At 41.1% G+C, this 17,852-nt stretch overlaps 1 protein-coding gene across 3 annotated transcripts in view; it reads right to left on the bottom strand.

Annotated features, from left to right (window-relative positions):
• The window catches only part of DOCK5 (dedicator of cytokinesis 5), a 229,664-nt gene that overhangs the window by 141,084 nt on the left and 70,728 nt on the right, over positions 1-17,852 (bottom strand). For all 3 annotated transcript variants that reach the window (XM_519666.8, XM_009455048.5, XM_063816247.1), the window contains exon 3: positions 4,870-4,910. In XM_519666.8, coding sequence (XP_519666.2) covers positions 4,870-4,910 — 41 coding nt within the window. The remainder of the gene's footprint in view (positions 1-4,869; positions 4,911-17,852) is intronic.

Raw genomic sequence — 17,852 nt, 5'->3', positions numbered from 1 at the left:
GGACACTTTCTCAGTGCGCCACCCCTCAGGTCAGGTGAGCTTGGCCATGGAATTCTATCAGTATAAAACATACACGCATAGGCACACCATCTAACTGAAAAAGGAGATAAGTCTTCTGACTATTCATTCATTCATGCGTTCATTCATTTATTCATTCTTTGAGACAGTCTTGCTCTGTTGCCCAGACTGGAGTACAGTGGCACAATTTCGGCTCACTGCAACCTCCGCCCTCCGGGCTCAGGCAATTCTCCTGCCTCAGCATCCCAAGTAGCTGGGATTACAGGTATGCACCACCATGCCCGGCTAATTTTTGTATTTTTAGTAGAGACAGGATTTCACCATATTGGCCAGGCCAGGCTGGTCTTCAACTCTTAACCTCAAGTGATCTGCTCACCTCAGCCTCCCAAAGTGCTGGGATTACAGGTATGAGCCATGTGCCTGGTCTATTTAATTTTTTTAATGATCAAAACAGGGAACTGTCCTTCGCAGTGCCAGGCATGCAGCAGGCACTGAGTAAACATCTTATGAATATAGCAATGAGAAAGGCAGGTGTTCAGTTCACAAACTGCGTGTGATTCCTCTGGGGCCTGATTTCTGCAGTTCGGAAGCTCTAGGCCTGTCCCTAGGAGGCCTAAGGAACTCTGGGTGTTTCTTCTGCCTGCTGTGCCTCTGTGCCACTGCGCCATGGCAAATGATTTGTTGACTATCATCTCTGTGGGGAACTAAACTGGGATGTTGGGAATTAACCTTGAAGACATTACACTAAGTGAAATAAGCCAGTCACAAAAGGACAAATACTGTACGGCTCCACTTACACCTGGAGTAGTCAAATTCATAAAGACAGAAAGTACAATGGGGGTTCTGAGGGGCTTGCCGGGGATAGGGGACAATAGGAAGTTAGTATCTAAAGGGGACAGAATTTTAGTTTGGAAAGATGAAAGACTTCTGGAGATGGATGGTGTTGATGGTTGCACAACAATGAGAATGTACTTAGTGCCACTGAAAAGTACACTTACAAATGGTTAAGATGGTAAATTTTATGTTATATATATTTTTACCACAATAAAAAAAGTCCAAAACTCATAAAAAAGCAGGAGTGGGGTTGCGGAGGCGCTGGGCAAGGATCAACTGTTTAGTTACAAGGATCCAATTCTGGAAGTCAAAAGTAAAATGTAACATTGCTACTACAAAGGAACATCCCTGCTGAAGGTTTTTGAAATCAGAAGGTAAAGGACCAATTAAAATTTTCATGCATTCACAATCTGGTGACTAGTCGCTCCTAATAAGTGGAAAACATTCAAGATAGAAGTATTCAGAAACATAAATGCAGAGTGATGAATCTTGTGACATCTAAGCAGATCATAAGCAGACAATTTACACTGGGTGTTCAGACATGATGATTTTCATGTTAGGAGAATATTTGAGGCAAGGCACAGTGGATCATGCTTGTAATCCCAGCACTTTAGGAAGCCAAGACAAGAGGATCGCTTGAGCCCAGAAGTTCAAGACCAGCCTGGGCAACAAACTGAGACACCGTCTCTACAAAAATTTAAAAAATTAGCACAGCATGGTGGCACATGCCAATGGTCCCAGCTACATGGGAGGCTGAGGCAGGAGGATTGCTTGAGCCCAGAAGGTCAAGGCTGCAGTGAACTGTGATCACGCCACTGTACTCCAGCCTGGGCAACAGACTGAGATCCTGTCTCAAATATGTATGTACGTATGTATATATGTATGTATGTATTTGTTATATAGCATGTATTTGTTATACAGTATGTGTGTATTTGTTACATAGTATGTGTGTATTTGTCATCAGTAGGCTTCACCTTTCCATGATGACACTTGGCCATTTACAGTCATAGAATTGCTCTGGCAAATCTGATGCTTATAGAATGACTCCTATGCCATGATGACACACAGAAAGTCAGAGTAAACCTAGGTCATGTGTTTCTGATTTACAGCCTGTCTCTCAGTTCTGCTTCTCCTTCCTCATTGTAACCCACTCACTTGAGTAGAAAAATAAACTAATGATTTTCTAGATGTTGCCCTTATCCACACTCCCACAATTCCACCAGGATCAATAATCAGTTTCGGAAAAGCACTTGGCTTCTTCAATTTGTAAAACCACTAGCTCCTTTTATCATCAACTAGCTCCTTTTATCATCACTCTAAATGGCTGGGTCAGCTTATAAATGACACCAAGAATTTCCATTAAAACAATAGGCCTTTCAAGTAGCTCTTCCCCTTAAAGACGGAGAAATGAGGGACACAGCACAGGAGAGCGTTTCTAATGAGCTGATCTCTTAATGACGGGGTGTCAAAAGCAGAGCAGAATTCATGGCAACTGAATTTGATTTGCCTGTATTTTCCCTGAATCTCTCCACAAGAAGGATATTTCGACTTAAAACAATCATCAAATAAATGCATGTCCCTTGTCTGTGTCATCATTTCATTGAATTAGAAAGTTTTTCTTTACTTACCAAGAGAACAAAGAGAAACTCTTACCAAAAGATTTCTTCTAAAGGGTGAGATTTTAAGCTTAAAGGTTTTAAGCACTCTTTAATGAACACAAAAAAATTAAAAAAAAATCCAGAATTTATCATTTAGATCCTGGTGGGGAACCCTATCTATCTACTGTTCAAAGCCAACAACAATGGCACTATTAGCTAGACTGATTTTTATATACACAAGGCCCTCCATATCATGGGTTCAACCAACGGATGATTAAAAATACAGAAAAAAAAAGTAAGCAGAGGTTTATTTCCTTGTCATTATTCCCTAAACAATACGGTATAATAACTACTTACACAGCATTTACATTGTATTAGGTATTATAAATAATCTAGACATGATTTAAAGTACACGGGAGGAAATGCAGAGGTTATATGCAAATTCTATGCCATTTTATATCAGAGACTTGAGCATCCATGGATTTCGGTATTGTGGGGGTCCTGGAACCAATTGCCTGTGGAAATGAGGAAATGACTATATTAAAAAATCACAGGATACTTTAGAAAGCAAGGTCTGCCATGTTCAAAAGGATCCTTACATACTGTAGTCTGTGAAAAAGAAGACCTGATCTAGGACCTTGGTTGAACGTAATTGAATTTCACAGTGAAAATTCAAGAGTTTCGTTTGTTACTTAAGTTCATCACATAATTTTGTTTGAGAATGGCTTTTTGTTTATTGTTTTTAAATTAACTTTTTTTTTTCTTAAAAAAGGATTGGGAATTAAGTGACATAAGTATTCTTACTGTTTAACAAATTCAGAACATCAAAACTGTTAACTCTAATGGTTCTTTGAAGTAACTACCACTTCCATAACTATGAGTAAAATTAACACCAATAGGGCTAAAAAAGCAAGAGTGGCCATAATCAAGTACTCTGTGTCACTGAGGATCCCAGAAGAAAAGTTTTCACTTTAGTTCTATCACGTTCTCATTTACTCTGGCATGCCTGCCGTCTTGGACCCCTATTTGACAGCCCAGAGAAACTGAAGTCAGCAAGAGATTAAATGAAAATAATTTGGTTTGAAATAAAGACATGTGACACTAGAATAACTGTGGGTAGAAAAATTCATTCTCTGGCTTGAGGTGAGAAAAAAGGACCAAAACTGTGGGAATTGCAATAAAAGCAAACATTCCTTTATTTTGCTAGATGAATAAACTGTCAAAGTTAACAAAATGTGTATGTGTACACATACATGTGCAAATACTGAGTGTGACTTAAGCATCAACAATGCAGAAGCAGTCCTGGTTTCTAATGAACTATACCTTGTAGAAAGGTGTTTTCCTGGGCCCCATACTCTTTGGAGAGTTGGGTGTGTAACATCAGCCTATCTGTGCAGGATTACGTCTTTCTCATGTTGTCCGTGAAGTGTAAGAATCGTGGGTCTGGTTTTGTTTTTTCACTCCTCCTTTGATAAATTCTAAAACATTTCTCTCATCCCTTTCCTAATTTGCTATTTGGCATGTGAACTAATTGTGAAATAATAAGGCCCTATCAACTCTGCTCTTTCAAAAGAAAGCGCTGACATGTCATGCTGCCCCAGCGAGCAGTATCAAAGGAAAAGTGCTGACAAGACCTAAAAGAAACTGAGGGAGGTATTAACATAATTAATAGATTTTCTTTAGCCTGATGATTAGTAGTTTTGGCACCGGCAAAAGGAACCATTTAGGTCAGTATTTTTCGAACTGTGCCTTTGTTGCACAGTAAGAGATACATTCTTATGGCAACCAGTATTACATATCAAATACATGAAATATAATAAAAACAACAAATAAAAGTATATACCTAAAATAAAAGTTTCGTGAAACAGTACTTACCATTGCATCTCATGTTCTCTACTTTTCGGTTTCATTTTTTGGAAAAAATTGGTTATAATCCACCATATTGATTTCATAATGTATTATTGGGGTGTGAGGCTCATAATATGAAAACCACTCTTGTTTATCCAATTTGCAATGAAGGAAAGGATCAAGTGGAAATGGGGAGATCCTTTAGTTTGGAATTGTAGCATTGGAAGTAAAGGACAAAGGGAGAAGGGTGGGTCCACCACTCCCTGCAAAAGAGATCCAACTAGGGCAATGAATGTGTTACCAACTTGCTTAACTTGAGGGACAGGAAGCAAGAAGTCTTCCAGGACTTTCTCCTTGAATTGGCTGGTAGGAAATACAGTCAATGGGATTTACACTGTTACATTTAGGCACTGAGGTCAGAGAATTTGCTTTCAAATCCAAAGAAGAGCCATCAAAGAGAAAGCAAACTAGGTCTAGAGACAGCAGAGAGCAGAGGAGAGGATCACATAGCACAATACAAAACTAGCAGACAGATTTCAAATGAAATTAAAAAGTGGATGATAAGTCATACCTTTTTAGATTTATTTTGGAGGGTATATCCTCTGTACCAACCTGTCAGAGCAAAAGAGAACACAAAATATTTTATGTTTTCTGGGATATCATAAAGGTATTAGCAATATATACTTTCATGTTCTATTAGCAATACTGGGATGCAACAATTGACAGAGACAATTAACAGTACGTTAGAAGATGAATGTTTCAGTTTATTACACAATAAAAATCTAACTGTATTTTAGAGCTGTATTCTCTTAATAACAATCGGATTTAAAATTCACTTAGAAGCTAGCCTCATCTCTACTTCTTTGGAGGAAGAACAGAACAATAGCAAAAAAAAAACAAGACAGCCCATTTCTTATCACCCTAATACCTTACAGTCATTTAATAAATGTTTTTGCATGAATAAATATGGACTTTCATTGTATACATGCTTTCTACATGTCACCTTATACTATTAAAATATATATTTTTAAATAAATTATATTTGCTGTAACTCTTCTGAGTTCCCAGGTTAAGAACCACTATTCTGGAAAAATTTTAAATTGAACTAGCAGATCTTATGAAGACAAATATTTGCACTTTAAAAATAATCCAAGTAATGAAATAATAAAACAAAATTACGTGCAATTCTTGGTAATGCTAAAAGCAACATCCCCCCCACCCCCCATAAAAAGATCTTATGCGTTTGCTTGCTGAGGCTTTAGGTAAAGGCTTTAACTTCTTTTTAAAAATTCCGGCCGGGCACGGTGGCTCACGCCTGTAATCCCAGCACTTTGGGAGGCTGAGGCAGGTGGATCATGAGGTCAGGAGTTTAAGACCAGCCTGGCCAACATAGTGAAACCCCGTCTCCACTAAAAATACAAAGATTAGCCAGGCATGGTGGTGCGCCCCTGTAATCCCAGCTACTCAGGAGGCTGAGGCAGGAGAATCTCTTGCACCTGGGAGGCGGAGGTTGCAGTGAGCCGAGATCATACCACTGCACTCCAGCCTAGGCAACAGAGCGAGACTCCGTTTCCAAAAAAAAAAAAATTCCAATAAAGGTACACACCCCTACAGATGTTTTCCAACCCTCTATCTTGTGGAGAGTAGACAATTTACTCTGTCCATAAACAGATTTTTTATATTAACTATTTGCTGAACACCTACTGTAGGAAGTTCACTGTAATAATTTCCCTCATTCCCCATGCCCATCAACTAAAGCATCAGTGTGGTCATCTTGCCCAGGTAAACCTTGTGGTATCAGGTTGGTGCAAAAGAAACTGCAGTTTTTGCCACTGAAAGTAATGGCATACACGTATAAGGTAGCGATATATACACAGTGAGTAGATGCAAACTGTAATTAAAACTTCTGGCATCTGCCAATAGGATCCTAGAACTCTCTTGTAATTTGTTCTACATGAAATCAACCAAAAAATAGACACATACTCTATTTCGTGCATGTTATGGGTAGAAAACTGAACTTACCTTCTTTGGGCATATATTCAATAATATTTTCACAAATATTGTAAAAGTAGCATTTCATAAATATTTTAAACTGTGGCATTCAGACATTGAAAGGATTTGCTACATTTTACAGGGAGGCGTGGGGTACTATGCTGTGGAATTGTGGCTTGCATCAAGGCACATGGCTGAGAAAAAAGATATCTAAACAGGAAACACTTTCCCCGATTTAGGATGCCAAGGTGTAAGAGATTCAGGAATAAGAAGCATACTAAGCTAAGCATTTCTCCCCAGGTCTCAAGGTCTGTACCCATCTGTATATACTTGCTTGGTTCTGTGAAAACATGAAAATGGGCTTTTGCATGAATAAATGGCTTCGAATTCACCCTGGGAGAAGGGCAGAGTGGGAGGGTGGCAGGCTGAGAAACAAGATATTCATCTTTTCCAAACAGTTTTCATCGTTCTGTGCCCTATAAAGCCAAGCTGTCACAATACAAACTTCATTCCACTTTCAAAGAAGAATTTATCTGTACTTTTGTAAACAGTATTTTGCACAACCATTCATTACGGAATTATGCTTCCTAAGCCTGTCATTGTTGAAAAAACTTTTTTTTTAACCTCCTATGTCTTCTCTAGAATTGTGGTGTGTGTGTAAGCCCTACCTAAAGGCACAAAATTATCATGCTGAATTTGTAAACGTGAATGTTCATTTTCCTTGCATCAGGTATGAGAGAACAGATCTATCTCTGGAGTTTTAAGCATATACTGTCAGAACTCCATAAATTCAATTTTAATAACTGCACAGAATATGGTAATAGTTCACAAGTATGTTTGCTCATTTCCACATTACATACCTGGGTTGTCATACAAGCAAGAATCCAGTTTTCCAATTAATCCCGCGTATTTACAGTAAGACAATCATAATTAAATATAGCTTGCTATTAGGCTTAAGAAGGCATAATGCTGTAATCCCAGCACTTTGGGAGGCTGAGGCGGGCGGATCACGAGATCAGGAGATCGAGACCATCCTGGCTATCACGGTGAAACGCTGTCTCTACTAAAAATACAAAAAATTAGCCGGGCGTGGTGGCGGGTGCCTGTAGTCCCAGCTACTCGGGAGGCTGAGGCAGGAGAATGGGGTGAACCCAGGAGGCGGAGCTTGCAGTGAGCCGAGATAGCGCCACTGCACTCTGGCCTGGGCGAAAGAGCAAGACTCCGTCTCAAAAAAAAAAAAAAAGAAAAGAAAAAGAAGGCATAATGCAAAGAGGAAGCGATGGGCATATCAGTAGCTACAATCGGTGGGTGGTGTGAAGCGGTCAGCAGGATCTCAGATGCTTTCTTAAGTTATTACACACCATTAAAATAAAGGGAATGGTGAGGGGATAATGAGTCCAGAGGGCCACTCTTGCCTACATTTAGGGGAAATGACAGTTGCAAAAAGCAAATTCATGGCAACCATGGTGAACACCAACGTATTCTATGCTGAGGGTTGCTCTTTCGCTAGGCTCACAAGTCTTTTCTGCTTTCTTGGGATTGCTCTAATCCAGAATAAAAATCTGTCCTCTCCAACTGAAAATAACAGAGAGTTGCTAATTCCACTGTCAAAATTATTTACTTTATATCTGGCTTCTCAAGTAATCTCCATCAGTCAGGACTCTCATCTGCTCCATTTCACTTCACCTATCCAAATGTCTCTCTGGCTCCTGCACACTTTCTGTCCAACAGATCCCTTCCCTGATTCTTCTCCTCGCTACATGCAGTCATTCTACAAATCTTTATTAAGCACTAATTAAGAACCATGACATAATGGAAAGCAAGAGTTCACATGAAGATTACACTCAAATGTTAAAAATATACACAAGTAGAATGAGCTGAGCTAATGACAGTGCTAAGAGGAAGAAGTGCTCAAGAAAAGTAATATGGCAGAGAATGGTTGGTAACATGGCACATTATTTTAGATATGGTGACCAAGGACAGATTACTCTAAGAAGCTAAAAGGAATGAGCCATTAACAGATCTGGGCAAAGAAACTTCCAGACAGAAACAAATCACGCGAGGAAGTTGTGAGGCAAGAGTAAGCCTTAAGTTCAAAGAAAGAAGAAAAATGTCATTGCCAGAGTTCAGCGCAAGAGACTGAGATGGGGAGAGGCAATAAGAAGGTAGTTAGAGGAGGCCTGGTTCTCAACCCTGGGCACCCATGAGACCCACCAGGAACTTTTACAAATACTGATGCCTAGTCCACACCACCAAATATTCTGATTTAACTGGACTGGGGTGAGGCCCAGACTTAATGCTTCTAAAAAGGTCCCCTGGTGATGCTAATGTGTAGCCAAGATTAATTACCAGACACAGGTATTATATGCCATGGAGATGGTGATGCTAATGTGTAGCCAAGATTAATTGTCAGACATAGGTATTATATACCATGGAGATGGTGATGCTAATGTGTAACCAAGATTAATTATCAGACACAGGTATTATATGCCATGGAGAAATTCAAGTTTTATTCTACGTACAGCAGGAAGCATTGGAGGGTTTCAAATGTCATCCTGCCTTATGTTTTTTTGTTGTTGTTGTTGTTTGTTTTTTGAGACAGTCCTGCTCTGTCACCCAGGCTGGAGTGCAGGGGTGCAATCTTGGTTCACTGCAACCTCCTCCTCCCAGGTTCAAGAAATTCTCATGGTTCATCCTCCTCAGTAGCTGGGATTACAGAGGTGTGCCACCATGCCTAGCTTATTTTTTGTATTTTAAGTAGAGACAGGGTTTCACCACGTTGGCCAGACTGGTCTTGAACTCCTGACCTCAATTGATCCACCTGCCTCGGCCTCCCAAAGTGCTGGGATTACAGGCGTGAGGCACTGTGCCTGGCTGCCTTAGGCTCTTAAAAGAGCATCCTTGCTGCTCTATGGGAATGGATTGTGGGATGTGAGGTGTAGTAGCAAGAGGAACACCAAAGGGGAGTGGTGGGTGCAGTGAAGAGGAAGAGAGATGAAAAAAATGTAGGATATATACATTGATGAGGTTTTTTTTGTTGTTTTTTTCTTGTGGCAGGATCTCACTCTGTCACCCAGACTGGAGTGCAGTGGCACAATCATGGCTCACTGCAACCTCCACCACCCCAGCTCCATGGATCCCACCTCAGCACCCACCCCCGACCCCTGGTAGCTGGGACTACAGGTGCATGCCACCATGCCCGGCTATTTTTTGCATTTTTTATAGAGATGGCATCTCCCCATGCTGTCAGGCTGGTCTCGGACTCCTGGACTCAAGCGGTTCGCCTGCCTAGACCTCCCAAAGTGCTAGGATTATAGGCGTGAGCCACCGCACCCAGACAAATGATATATATGAATCAACAGGAGTTGCTCATGATTTTGCTGGGGGTGACCATGAATGGGGGAGTAAAGGCAAATTCTCAAAGGTATTTGTATCTTGGGCTTAAGCAAATAGGAGGACAGTAGTCTTTGGTATAGGAAGACTGAAGAAAGGAAAACCTTGGGGAATGGGAATCAGGACAGAATCAGGAGATGGATCCTGGCCCTTCTGCTGTCCCTCCTGGGCAGCTGAGTCCTGAGCCATGGGGTGGAGCAGAGTGACCTGGGCATTCGCAGTGGGGGAAGGCTGCACATCTGCAGAGGGGTCCAGACTGGCATGGCATGTCAGAGCCCCGGGGGACCGAGGTGGGCATCCGTGTAAGGGAGCACACGGGGTGTCAGAGCCTAAGTGGGGCGAGGGGGTATCCGCACATAGGACTTGGGGGTGGTGCACTGGCCTCGGATATCTGAGCTAAAACGGGGTGAGGGAGGTGTTCCCATGGGAGACAGCATGCTAATGAGGATGAGTGATCAGTTATACATGAGGGAACTGATCAAATAGCTAAATCTATTAAAAATATGGGCAGCTAGGTTTCTTACCATTATAGAATGGAGTTATAAGCCCCAGAAGGGAAAAATCTCGAATGAACCCTGTGCTGCCGGATTGGGATTGAAGGTATCCACATGAATTCATGACTTTTTATACATGTGGATCAGTCAAAATTAACAGGTATTAATCTGTATTTATACAAATGCATACTACCCCTAGCTCTGTTGAACTACCTAGTTAGTTCCTATTTTTCTGTCCCCAAGATAGATGATAAAGAGAGCCCTCAGAAAAAGAGCTGTCACTGGGAAAGCACAACCAGTCCCAAACAAGGGAGGACAGACGGTCCCATGAGGAATGAATCCAAGAAAAAAAAGGAACTGAGAAATGATCTTATTTGTCTCAACATATTAAAAGGCAGTCAATACTCCTGTCAGCAACCCTGAGTACGAAATAGAGGTAAATTCACAGAGAATGAAGAAAAAAAGGAATTAGCTCTAGAAAAACATATTATTCAAGAAAGGAAATGTAATCAAGGTAAATCCCACAGCCTCTGCTGCTTACACTACATAAGCATAATAACCCAAATCCTAAGTGTTTAAAAAAAACTCAGGAGGTGGAGGCAGGAGAATCACTTGAACCTGGAGGTGGGGGTTGCAGTGAGCTGAGATCGTGCCGCTGCATTCCAGCCTGGGAGACAGAGCGAGACTCGGTCTCAAAAAAAAAAAAAAAAATTATATCTATATTTGCTTTTCTATGAGGGATTAATGGGTATCTGCATCGTTGGTGGGGTGTACAGAAGAGTGAAATCCTTATCTTCCATAGTAAGAAATGAATTTAGAAATGAAGAGATTTATGGCATAAAACATTGGCTGAAAGAGTTGAAAGACTTCTGAAAAAGTTGAAACTCCTCAGAATTCGAGAGGAGTTAAGAAGGGTCTCCTGTTTTTCGTTATAAACCTTGTAGAAATGGTCTTGATGTTTAAATTTATAAACATATATGACTGATAACATTTAAAAAAATATACAGCTGATAAACCCCGGTAGGCCAGAACTAGGCAAAGGCAAAATTATAGGGATACAAAACACACGAGTAGTTGCCAAGTGCTCAGGGTGGCATGGGGATGACTGAAAAGGGACACGGGAGAACTTGGGGGCTGACAGAATGGTTCTGTAGCTTGACCACGGTTGTGTTTCATGATTGTATGCATTTGTCAAAACCTGCAGAATTGTACACTAAAAACGGTGAATTTTACTCTATGCAAATTATAACTGTAAAAAAAAAAGACAGTGAAATACTATGCACCCACTGCAATGGCTAAAGTTAAAAAGATTCACTGTGCCAATCACTGGTAAGGAGATGGAACAACTAGAACTCTCTCCCATTGCTGGTGGTTTCTTATAAAGTTAAACGTACACTTATCCTATGACCTGGCCACATCCTCACTCCACTGCTTTATAAGAATGTTTGTGAATGCTTTATTTTTAATAGTCAAAAGCTGGAATACGTCAAAATGTACATCAATGGGAGTATTGACAGTGTTATATGTATATATTATTTACTATACTATAACTATGATATATAATACGTAATATAGTTATACTTGGCAATACACAGGAATGAACTACGGATGTGCAACATCAAGGATGAACCCAAAAACCATTACAATAAGTGAAAGAGCCCAAACACAATAGACACATCTAATTCCACTGATATGAAGTTGACTCACAGGTAAAACTAACTCGCAGTGATCTAAACCAGATTGGTGGCTGTTTACTGAGGGTGGGAACTGTGTGGATAAAGATACCACGGAATTTTCTGGGGTAAGGGAAATGTGTTTTATCTTGATCGGAATGTTAGGCATACAAGCTGCATTCATTTCATAAAACACATTGAATTGTAAACCTAAGATGAATGCCTTTTGTTGCTTGTAAATTTTACTGCACTTTTTCTTTAATGTAAAAATTGACACTGTCAGATGAATATTACTCTATAAAGTAACCACCTCAAAGTAACATGGAATTGCATTGCTGAAATATGACTGAATATTTTTGTTTGGAAATGCCTCTGAAACAAGTTTGAGTCATGTGTGAAAAAGCACAGAACTATTTCTCCATTACTTTACGTGGTATTTTGTCTTCCCAAAGACATTATTCATCTTAATTACTACTGCATGCTCCAAAATTCATTCTGAACAAGTTTTGCTATTTCCAGAAGTTCAATTGCAGATTGGAGATTAATTTCTCCAGTGAACAATTAGTTACAGATGTTAGGAAAGCAGGGTATTCAATGTCTCCGTGTCCTAAATCTTACTTAATAATGGAAAGAAAAAAATATATATGTAAACACACAAGCATATAAACAAGAAAAGTAATTTCATATAGGGCTAAAAGTTATAAAGGAATAAAAGAGGCTAACCTGGGAAAGGCCAACTCCTGAGGATGGAGCTACTTTAGAAAACATGGTTAGAAAATTCTCTCTGGGCGTGGTGGCTCACATCTATAATTCCAGCACTTTGGGAGGCTGAGGTGGGAGATCAGCCTGGGGAACATAGCCAAAATCCTGTCTCCAAAAAAAAACTAAAAATAAAATAACTAGCCAGGTGAGGTGGCACACATTCATAGTCCTAGCTACTAGGGAAGCCAAGGTCAGAGGATCCCTTGAGCCCAGAAGTTGGAGGCTGCAGTCAGCTATGACTGTGCCACTGCACTCCAGCCTGGGCAACAGAGCAAGATCCTGTCCGTTTAAAAAAGAAAGAAAGAAAGAAAGAAAATTGTCTCTCTGAGGATGTACATTTAGGCTGAGGATTTACATTACTAATGTGGTCATTCATTCATTATACATGAAAACATTTATTGAACACCAGTGTGCCAGACATTGTCTTCAAGGAGGAAGGAAACAGATCTGTAAACAAATAACAAAATACAAAAGGGCTTTTAATGGTAATGCTTGTAGACTCTGGCACACAAAAGAGAAAGTCATGAATATGCTGAAGACTCAGAAGCAATTACTGAGAGGGACTCATGATTTCCCAAGAAGGAAAGCATCATTTAGATGCTGAAATTATGGAGTGTTTTATAAAATCTCTCCCTACTTTCTGATCACAAGATAAATTAGTTTTACCCCACGTACACACATAAAAGAGCTATGTTTCTATACACCTGCATTATGTGTGTGTTTGCGGGGACTGGAGGGTGGGGAGCAGGTGCTAAATTCTGTTGTTTTTCCTTTAAGTGTTGCTGGTCTGGTATCTTGCTGGATAAAACACAGTTAATGAGGCCAAGGGCAAAGGCTCCATCCCCTGTGGGCCAGGTAAGCTTGTCAGGTTTCCACCGGCATATCCTGTCCTCCCATCCCCAGTGAGTTGTCCCTCCAATAGAAGCTGATTGTCTCTTGGGAAGCCAGTGAGCAGAAACTGCTGGGTGCAAACTCGTCACAGGACAGACAAATGGCTGGGTCTAAAATCCTTCCTTACAGACAGTGGCTGCACCTCTCCCTGTGCGCAGCACACTCACTGCCTTCCTGAGCCTCAGGTCTCAAGATGTCCACACTCCACATGGAACTCACTGGGGCTTTTGAAAATAAGTTCAAAGGCAGAAAGTCAAGGGATGCAAAGATGGTAAAAGATGATTCTATTCTTTTGTACTTCTTGGTGAGACAAATGAGTCTTCCAGGTTAATTATCTGAGCTCAATCTTGTGGATTTGAGATAGCCAGATATTGGAAAGAACTCACAGCTCACTAAAATATAACAACCTTACTTTAAAACAAAGGAGGCCAGGTGCGGTGGCTCACACCTGTAATCCCACCACTTTGGGAGGCCAAGGCAGGAGGATCGCTTGAGGACAGGAGTTCAAGACCAGCCTGGGCAACAGAGTAAGACCTTGTCTCTAAAAAAAATTTTTTTAAATCAGCCAGGCCTGGTGATGCATGCCTGTAGTCCCAACTACTCAGGAAGCTGAGGCGGGAGGATCACTTGAGCTCAGGAAGTTGAGCCTGCAGTAAGTCATGATGGTGCCACTGTGTTCTAGCCTAGGTGATAGAGCAAGACTGCCTCTTAAAACATAAAATAAAAAGTAAATAAATTAATTAAAGAAAGAAAACATAGTTAAGGAACTGAAAAGGTTTGTCCCATATCACCCAGCTACTTACTACCTAAGCTGGGGATACAAACACAGGCCTCCTACCTGCCAGCTCATTGCTTTCCCTTATACCAAGCTGGCCCATGGCCCTGCTGGGGCACAGTAGACAGGACACTTTCTCAATGCGCCACCCCTCAGGTCAGGTGAGCTTGGCCATGGAATTCTATCAGTATAAAACATACACGCATAGGCACACCATCTAAGTGAAAAAGGAGATAAGTCTTCTGGCTTTATTTATTCATTCATGCATTCATTCATTTATTCATTCTTTGAGACAGAGTCTCGCTCTGTCAGCCAGACTGGCGTACGGTGGCATGATTTCGCCTCACTGCAACCTCCGCCCCCCTGGGCTCAAGCAATTCTCCTGCCTCAGCATCCTGAGTAGCTGGGATTACAGGCATGCTCCACCAAGCCCAGCTAATTTTTGTATTTTTAGTAGAGACAGGATTTCACCATATTGGCCAGGCTGGTCTTAAACTCTTGACCTCAAGCGATCCACTCACCTCAGCCTCCCAAAGTGCTGGGATTACAAGCGTGAGCCACTGTGTCCGGTCTATTTAATTCTCCCTATTTTAATGATCAAAACAGGGAACCGTCCTTTGCAGTGCCTGGCATGCAGCAGGCACTGAGTAAACATCTGATGAATATAGCAATGAGAAAGACAGGTGTTCTTGAGCCACTGGCTAGGTATAGAATAGACTGCTGTAAGGAATATGCAATGAAACCTGCACCCACAAGACACACTTGGATAGCAGGGTCTGAGTGACCCTTCTTTGTTCTCCTGGGATCCCATGCCCAGTGGGCAGAGACAGGCAGCGCTAAAGCACCCTGCCTATGAGGCCAGAATGCCCAGAATAGAGGAGCCATTGCTTCTTTATAAAGAGAGCTTGTGTGACACCAAAAGGCCTGGTTCTCCATCCTAGCTCCACAGTAACCAGCTCTGGGGGACTCCATTTTTTTCCCTTGTCAATTTTAAGTAATTACAGTTTCAATCTCTTAAATTTCATTCCACAAAAACATTACAATATTTTTAATCTTGTTACCCCATAACATCTGTAGCAAAGAATGCCAAGAAGGTTTATTCTGGTTGCCTATCATAGAGGGTGATGGCAGAGATTTCTATTTGCAACCAGCAAATACCTTCTGAGACAAGCAGAGAGACCTGGTCCAGGCAGTGAGGGACGAGGAAGAGGACCAAATCACAGTCAGCAAAATAGAGAGATGATATATCCAAATTTCCACTGCAAAACAAGGAAACCTCCCTCTGTGCCTTCACAGAGCCCTGGAAGCTCAGTGAGAGGAAGGAAATAACACTTCCTGTAGCCTGGACAACATCATCTACTTTTTGGCCAATTCGCTTTATATTTTCTGGACGTGGTTTTTCTTTCTTTCCTTTTTAAAGCAAAGTAATCTTGCCAGCGGTTAGTCATTCTTGCTAAAAGTCTAACTTTCCTCTTCTGTGATGCATTTCTCTAGCTTATCCAAGCAGTCAAGAAAGCTGAGATGACAGGAGGTAGCATGTGGTTTTGTCAGTAGGAGCAACGAATTTGCTGCAACTCACTCTTATGCTGGTTTTGTTATCATCAGCATGACTTCGAAAGACAAATGAGAGAGATGTACAATTAATCAACCAACATGAGGTCCACTTTTTATAAAGAGTTATGCTAGAGGCTATGGGACCTCAAGGAATTTGAGAGTATAACCCCAATCCCTGATCTCCCTCCAGGACAGCAACGAGACCACTGGGTAAGAGTGGCAAGTTTGTGTGCCAAGAGCCGTGGAGGGGAGCTAAGTTCAGAAAGAGCTCACCGCAATACAGACACATCTGGGATGCTGCTGAACTTTTCAGGTGGCTATTTCAAAAGCAAAACAACCCTATCCCCTTTGGAAAACTTTATGTCATGTCCAAAAGTATAAACGTCATTTGCTGAAGGGCTGCACGTTGTGGAAAGAACAATATACTAGGATTCCACAGGACCCCAGTGGGAATCACAGCTCTGCCACTTAATAGCTGCATGAATTTCTCCAAGTTTCTTAACCTAAATCTCCACATTGATTAAAAGAGCATCAATAATTCTGGTCTCCCAGGATTGTAAGAACTGAGAGGCAGTACATGAAAGGCCGTAGCTCGATGCCTGGCATAGAGAGGGATGTAAAATGTCAGACACGGAAGGTACCCAATGGCACAGTTCAGGGACCATCGGCAGTGCTTAGGGCTGTCTTCTGGTTCCTGTGCTGCTGACTGAGGGGGGCTCTATTTGGAGTTCTTTTTTACTTATTTTTTTGAAGAATGTGTCTGTGCTCCTCAAAAAGAACAGAACCTCTCTCAACTACTTAAATTACTGCCAACAACCAAAGCTGAGACACACAAAACAGCTAGAATACCATGCTAGGGGTGTCCAGACTATAGTACCTGATATGAAGACATAATTTTGTTTTCCAGCATAACTTCCCTACTCCAAGAAAATGGCAGAAAAGATGACTTTAAAAGAAAGAGGACCAAAAAAAAAAAAAAAGTTAAGAAGAAACAATTTGAGTGATAGAAAAACCCTAAGACTGTGGCTAGAATAATCGAGAAACATGGCACTGAGTAACCAGGGCCTTGGCAGAGACCAAATGGGGCCAAACTCAAAAGTTACCGAAATTGGTTATCTAAGGCCTGATTAAACACTTAGTGTCAGCAATGAAAGTGACACTAAGAAAAAGTTTCACCCTTTGTATCTTTCAATTCCAACTATAACAGATTCTTGTTTTTTTTTTTTTGAGATGGAGATTCACTCTGTCAACCAGGCTGCATTGCAGTGGTGCGATATTGGCTCACTGCAACCTCTCCTTCCCAGGTTCAAGTGATTCTCTTGCCTCAGTCTCCCAAGTAGCTAGGATTACAGGCACACGCCACCACACCCAGCTCATTTTTGTATTTTTAGTAGAGACGGGTTTTCGCCATGTTGGCCAGGCTGGTCTTGAACTCCTAACCTCAAGTGATCCACCCGCCTCAGCCTCCCAAAGTGTTGGGATTACAGGCTTGAGCCATTGCACCCGGCCTGTAACAGATTCTTAAACTGGCATTGGTGAAAACTAAACAAGTATTCAGGGTTAGTAACGTAATACTCATTGTTCCTGCCATTTAGAAGATTAACCAAATTGCTAGATACAGTTGTTTAAAATCCTATATTCCTATTGCAAAAGTTAAACACACACACACATATTTAATATTCTTGGTTGCATGACAAACATTAGGAACAGATACACAGAATATCATAGTAAGACTAAGAATCTTTCTGTAACTAGAAACTTTCCTGTGTTGCCTTGTCCATTCTTATTTGTAGCTTGAATTATACACGGAGATGAGGCAAGGAAGAGAAGTGAAGTTTTCATGGGTTTCTAAGACCCATCAATAAAACACAAGTTTTTTAGGCAGTCTGTTTCCTGCTACTATGACCATTTCTATTGAATCATTCAACTCCATGGGTGAAACAGAATGGGTGTACTCAAGCACAGAGTTAATATTTATGACACAGAAGTCTCCTTATATGCTTAAAAATTTTTAATAGCC

This window comes from Pan troglodytes, chromosome 7, assembly GCF_028858775.2.
Source record: "Pan troglodytes isolate AG18354 chromosome 7, NHGRI_mPanTro3-v2.0_pri, whole genome shotgun sequence".
NCBI classification, from domain to species: Eukaryota; Metazoa; Chordata; class Mammalia; order Primates; family Hominidae; genus Pan; species Pan troglodytes.
The sequence above is the reverse complement of the archived record's forward strand: the minus strand, read 5'-3'. Positions and strand labels throughout refer to the sequence as shown.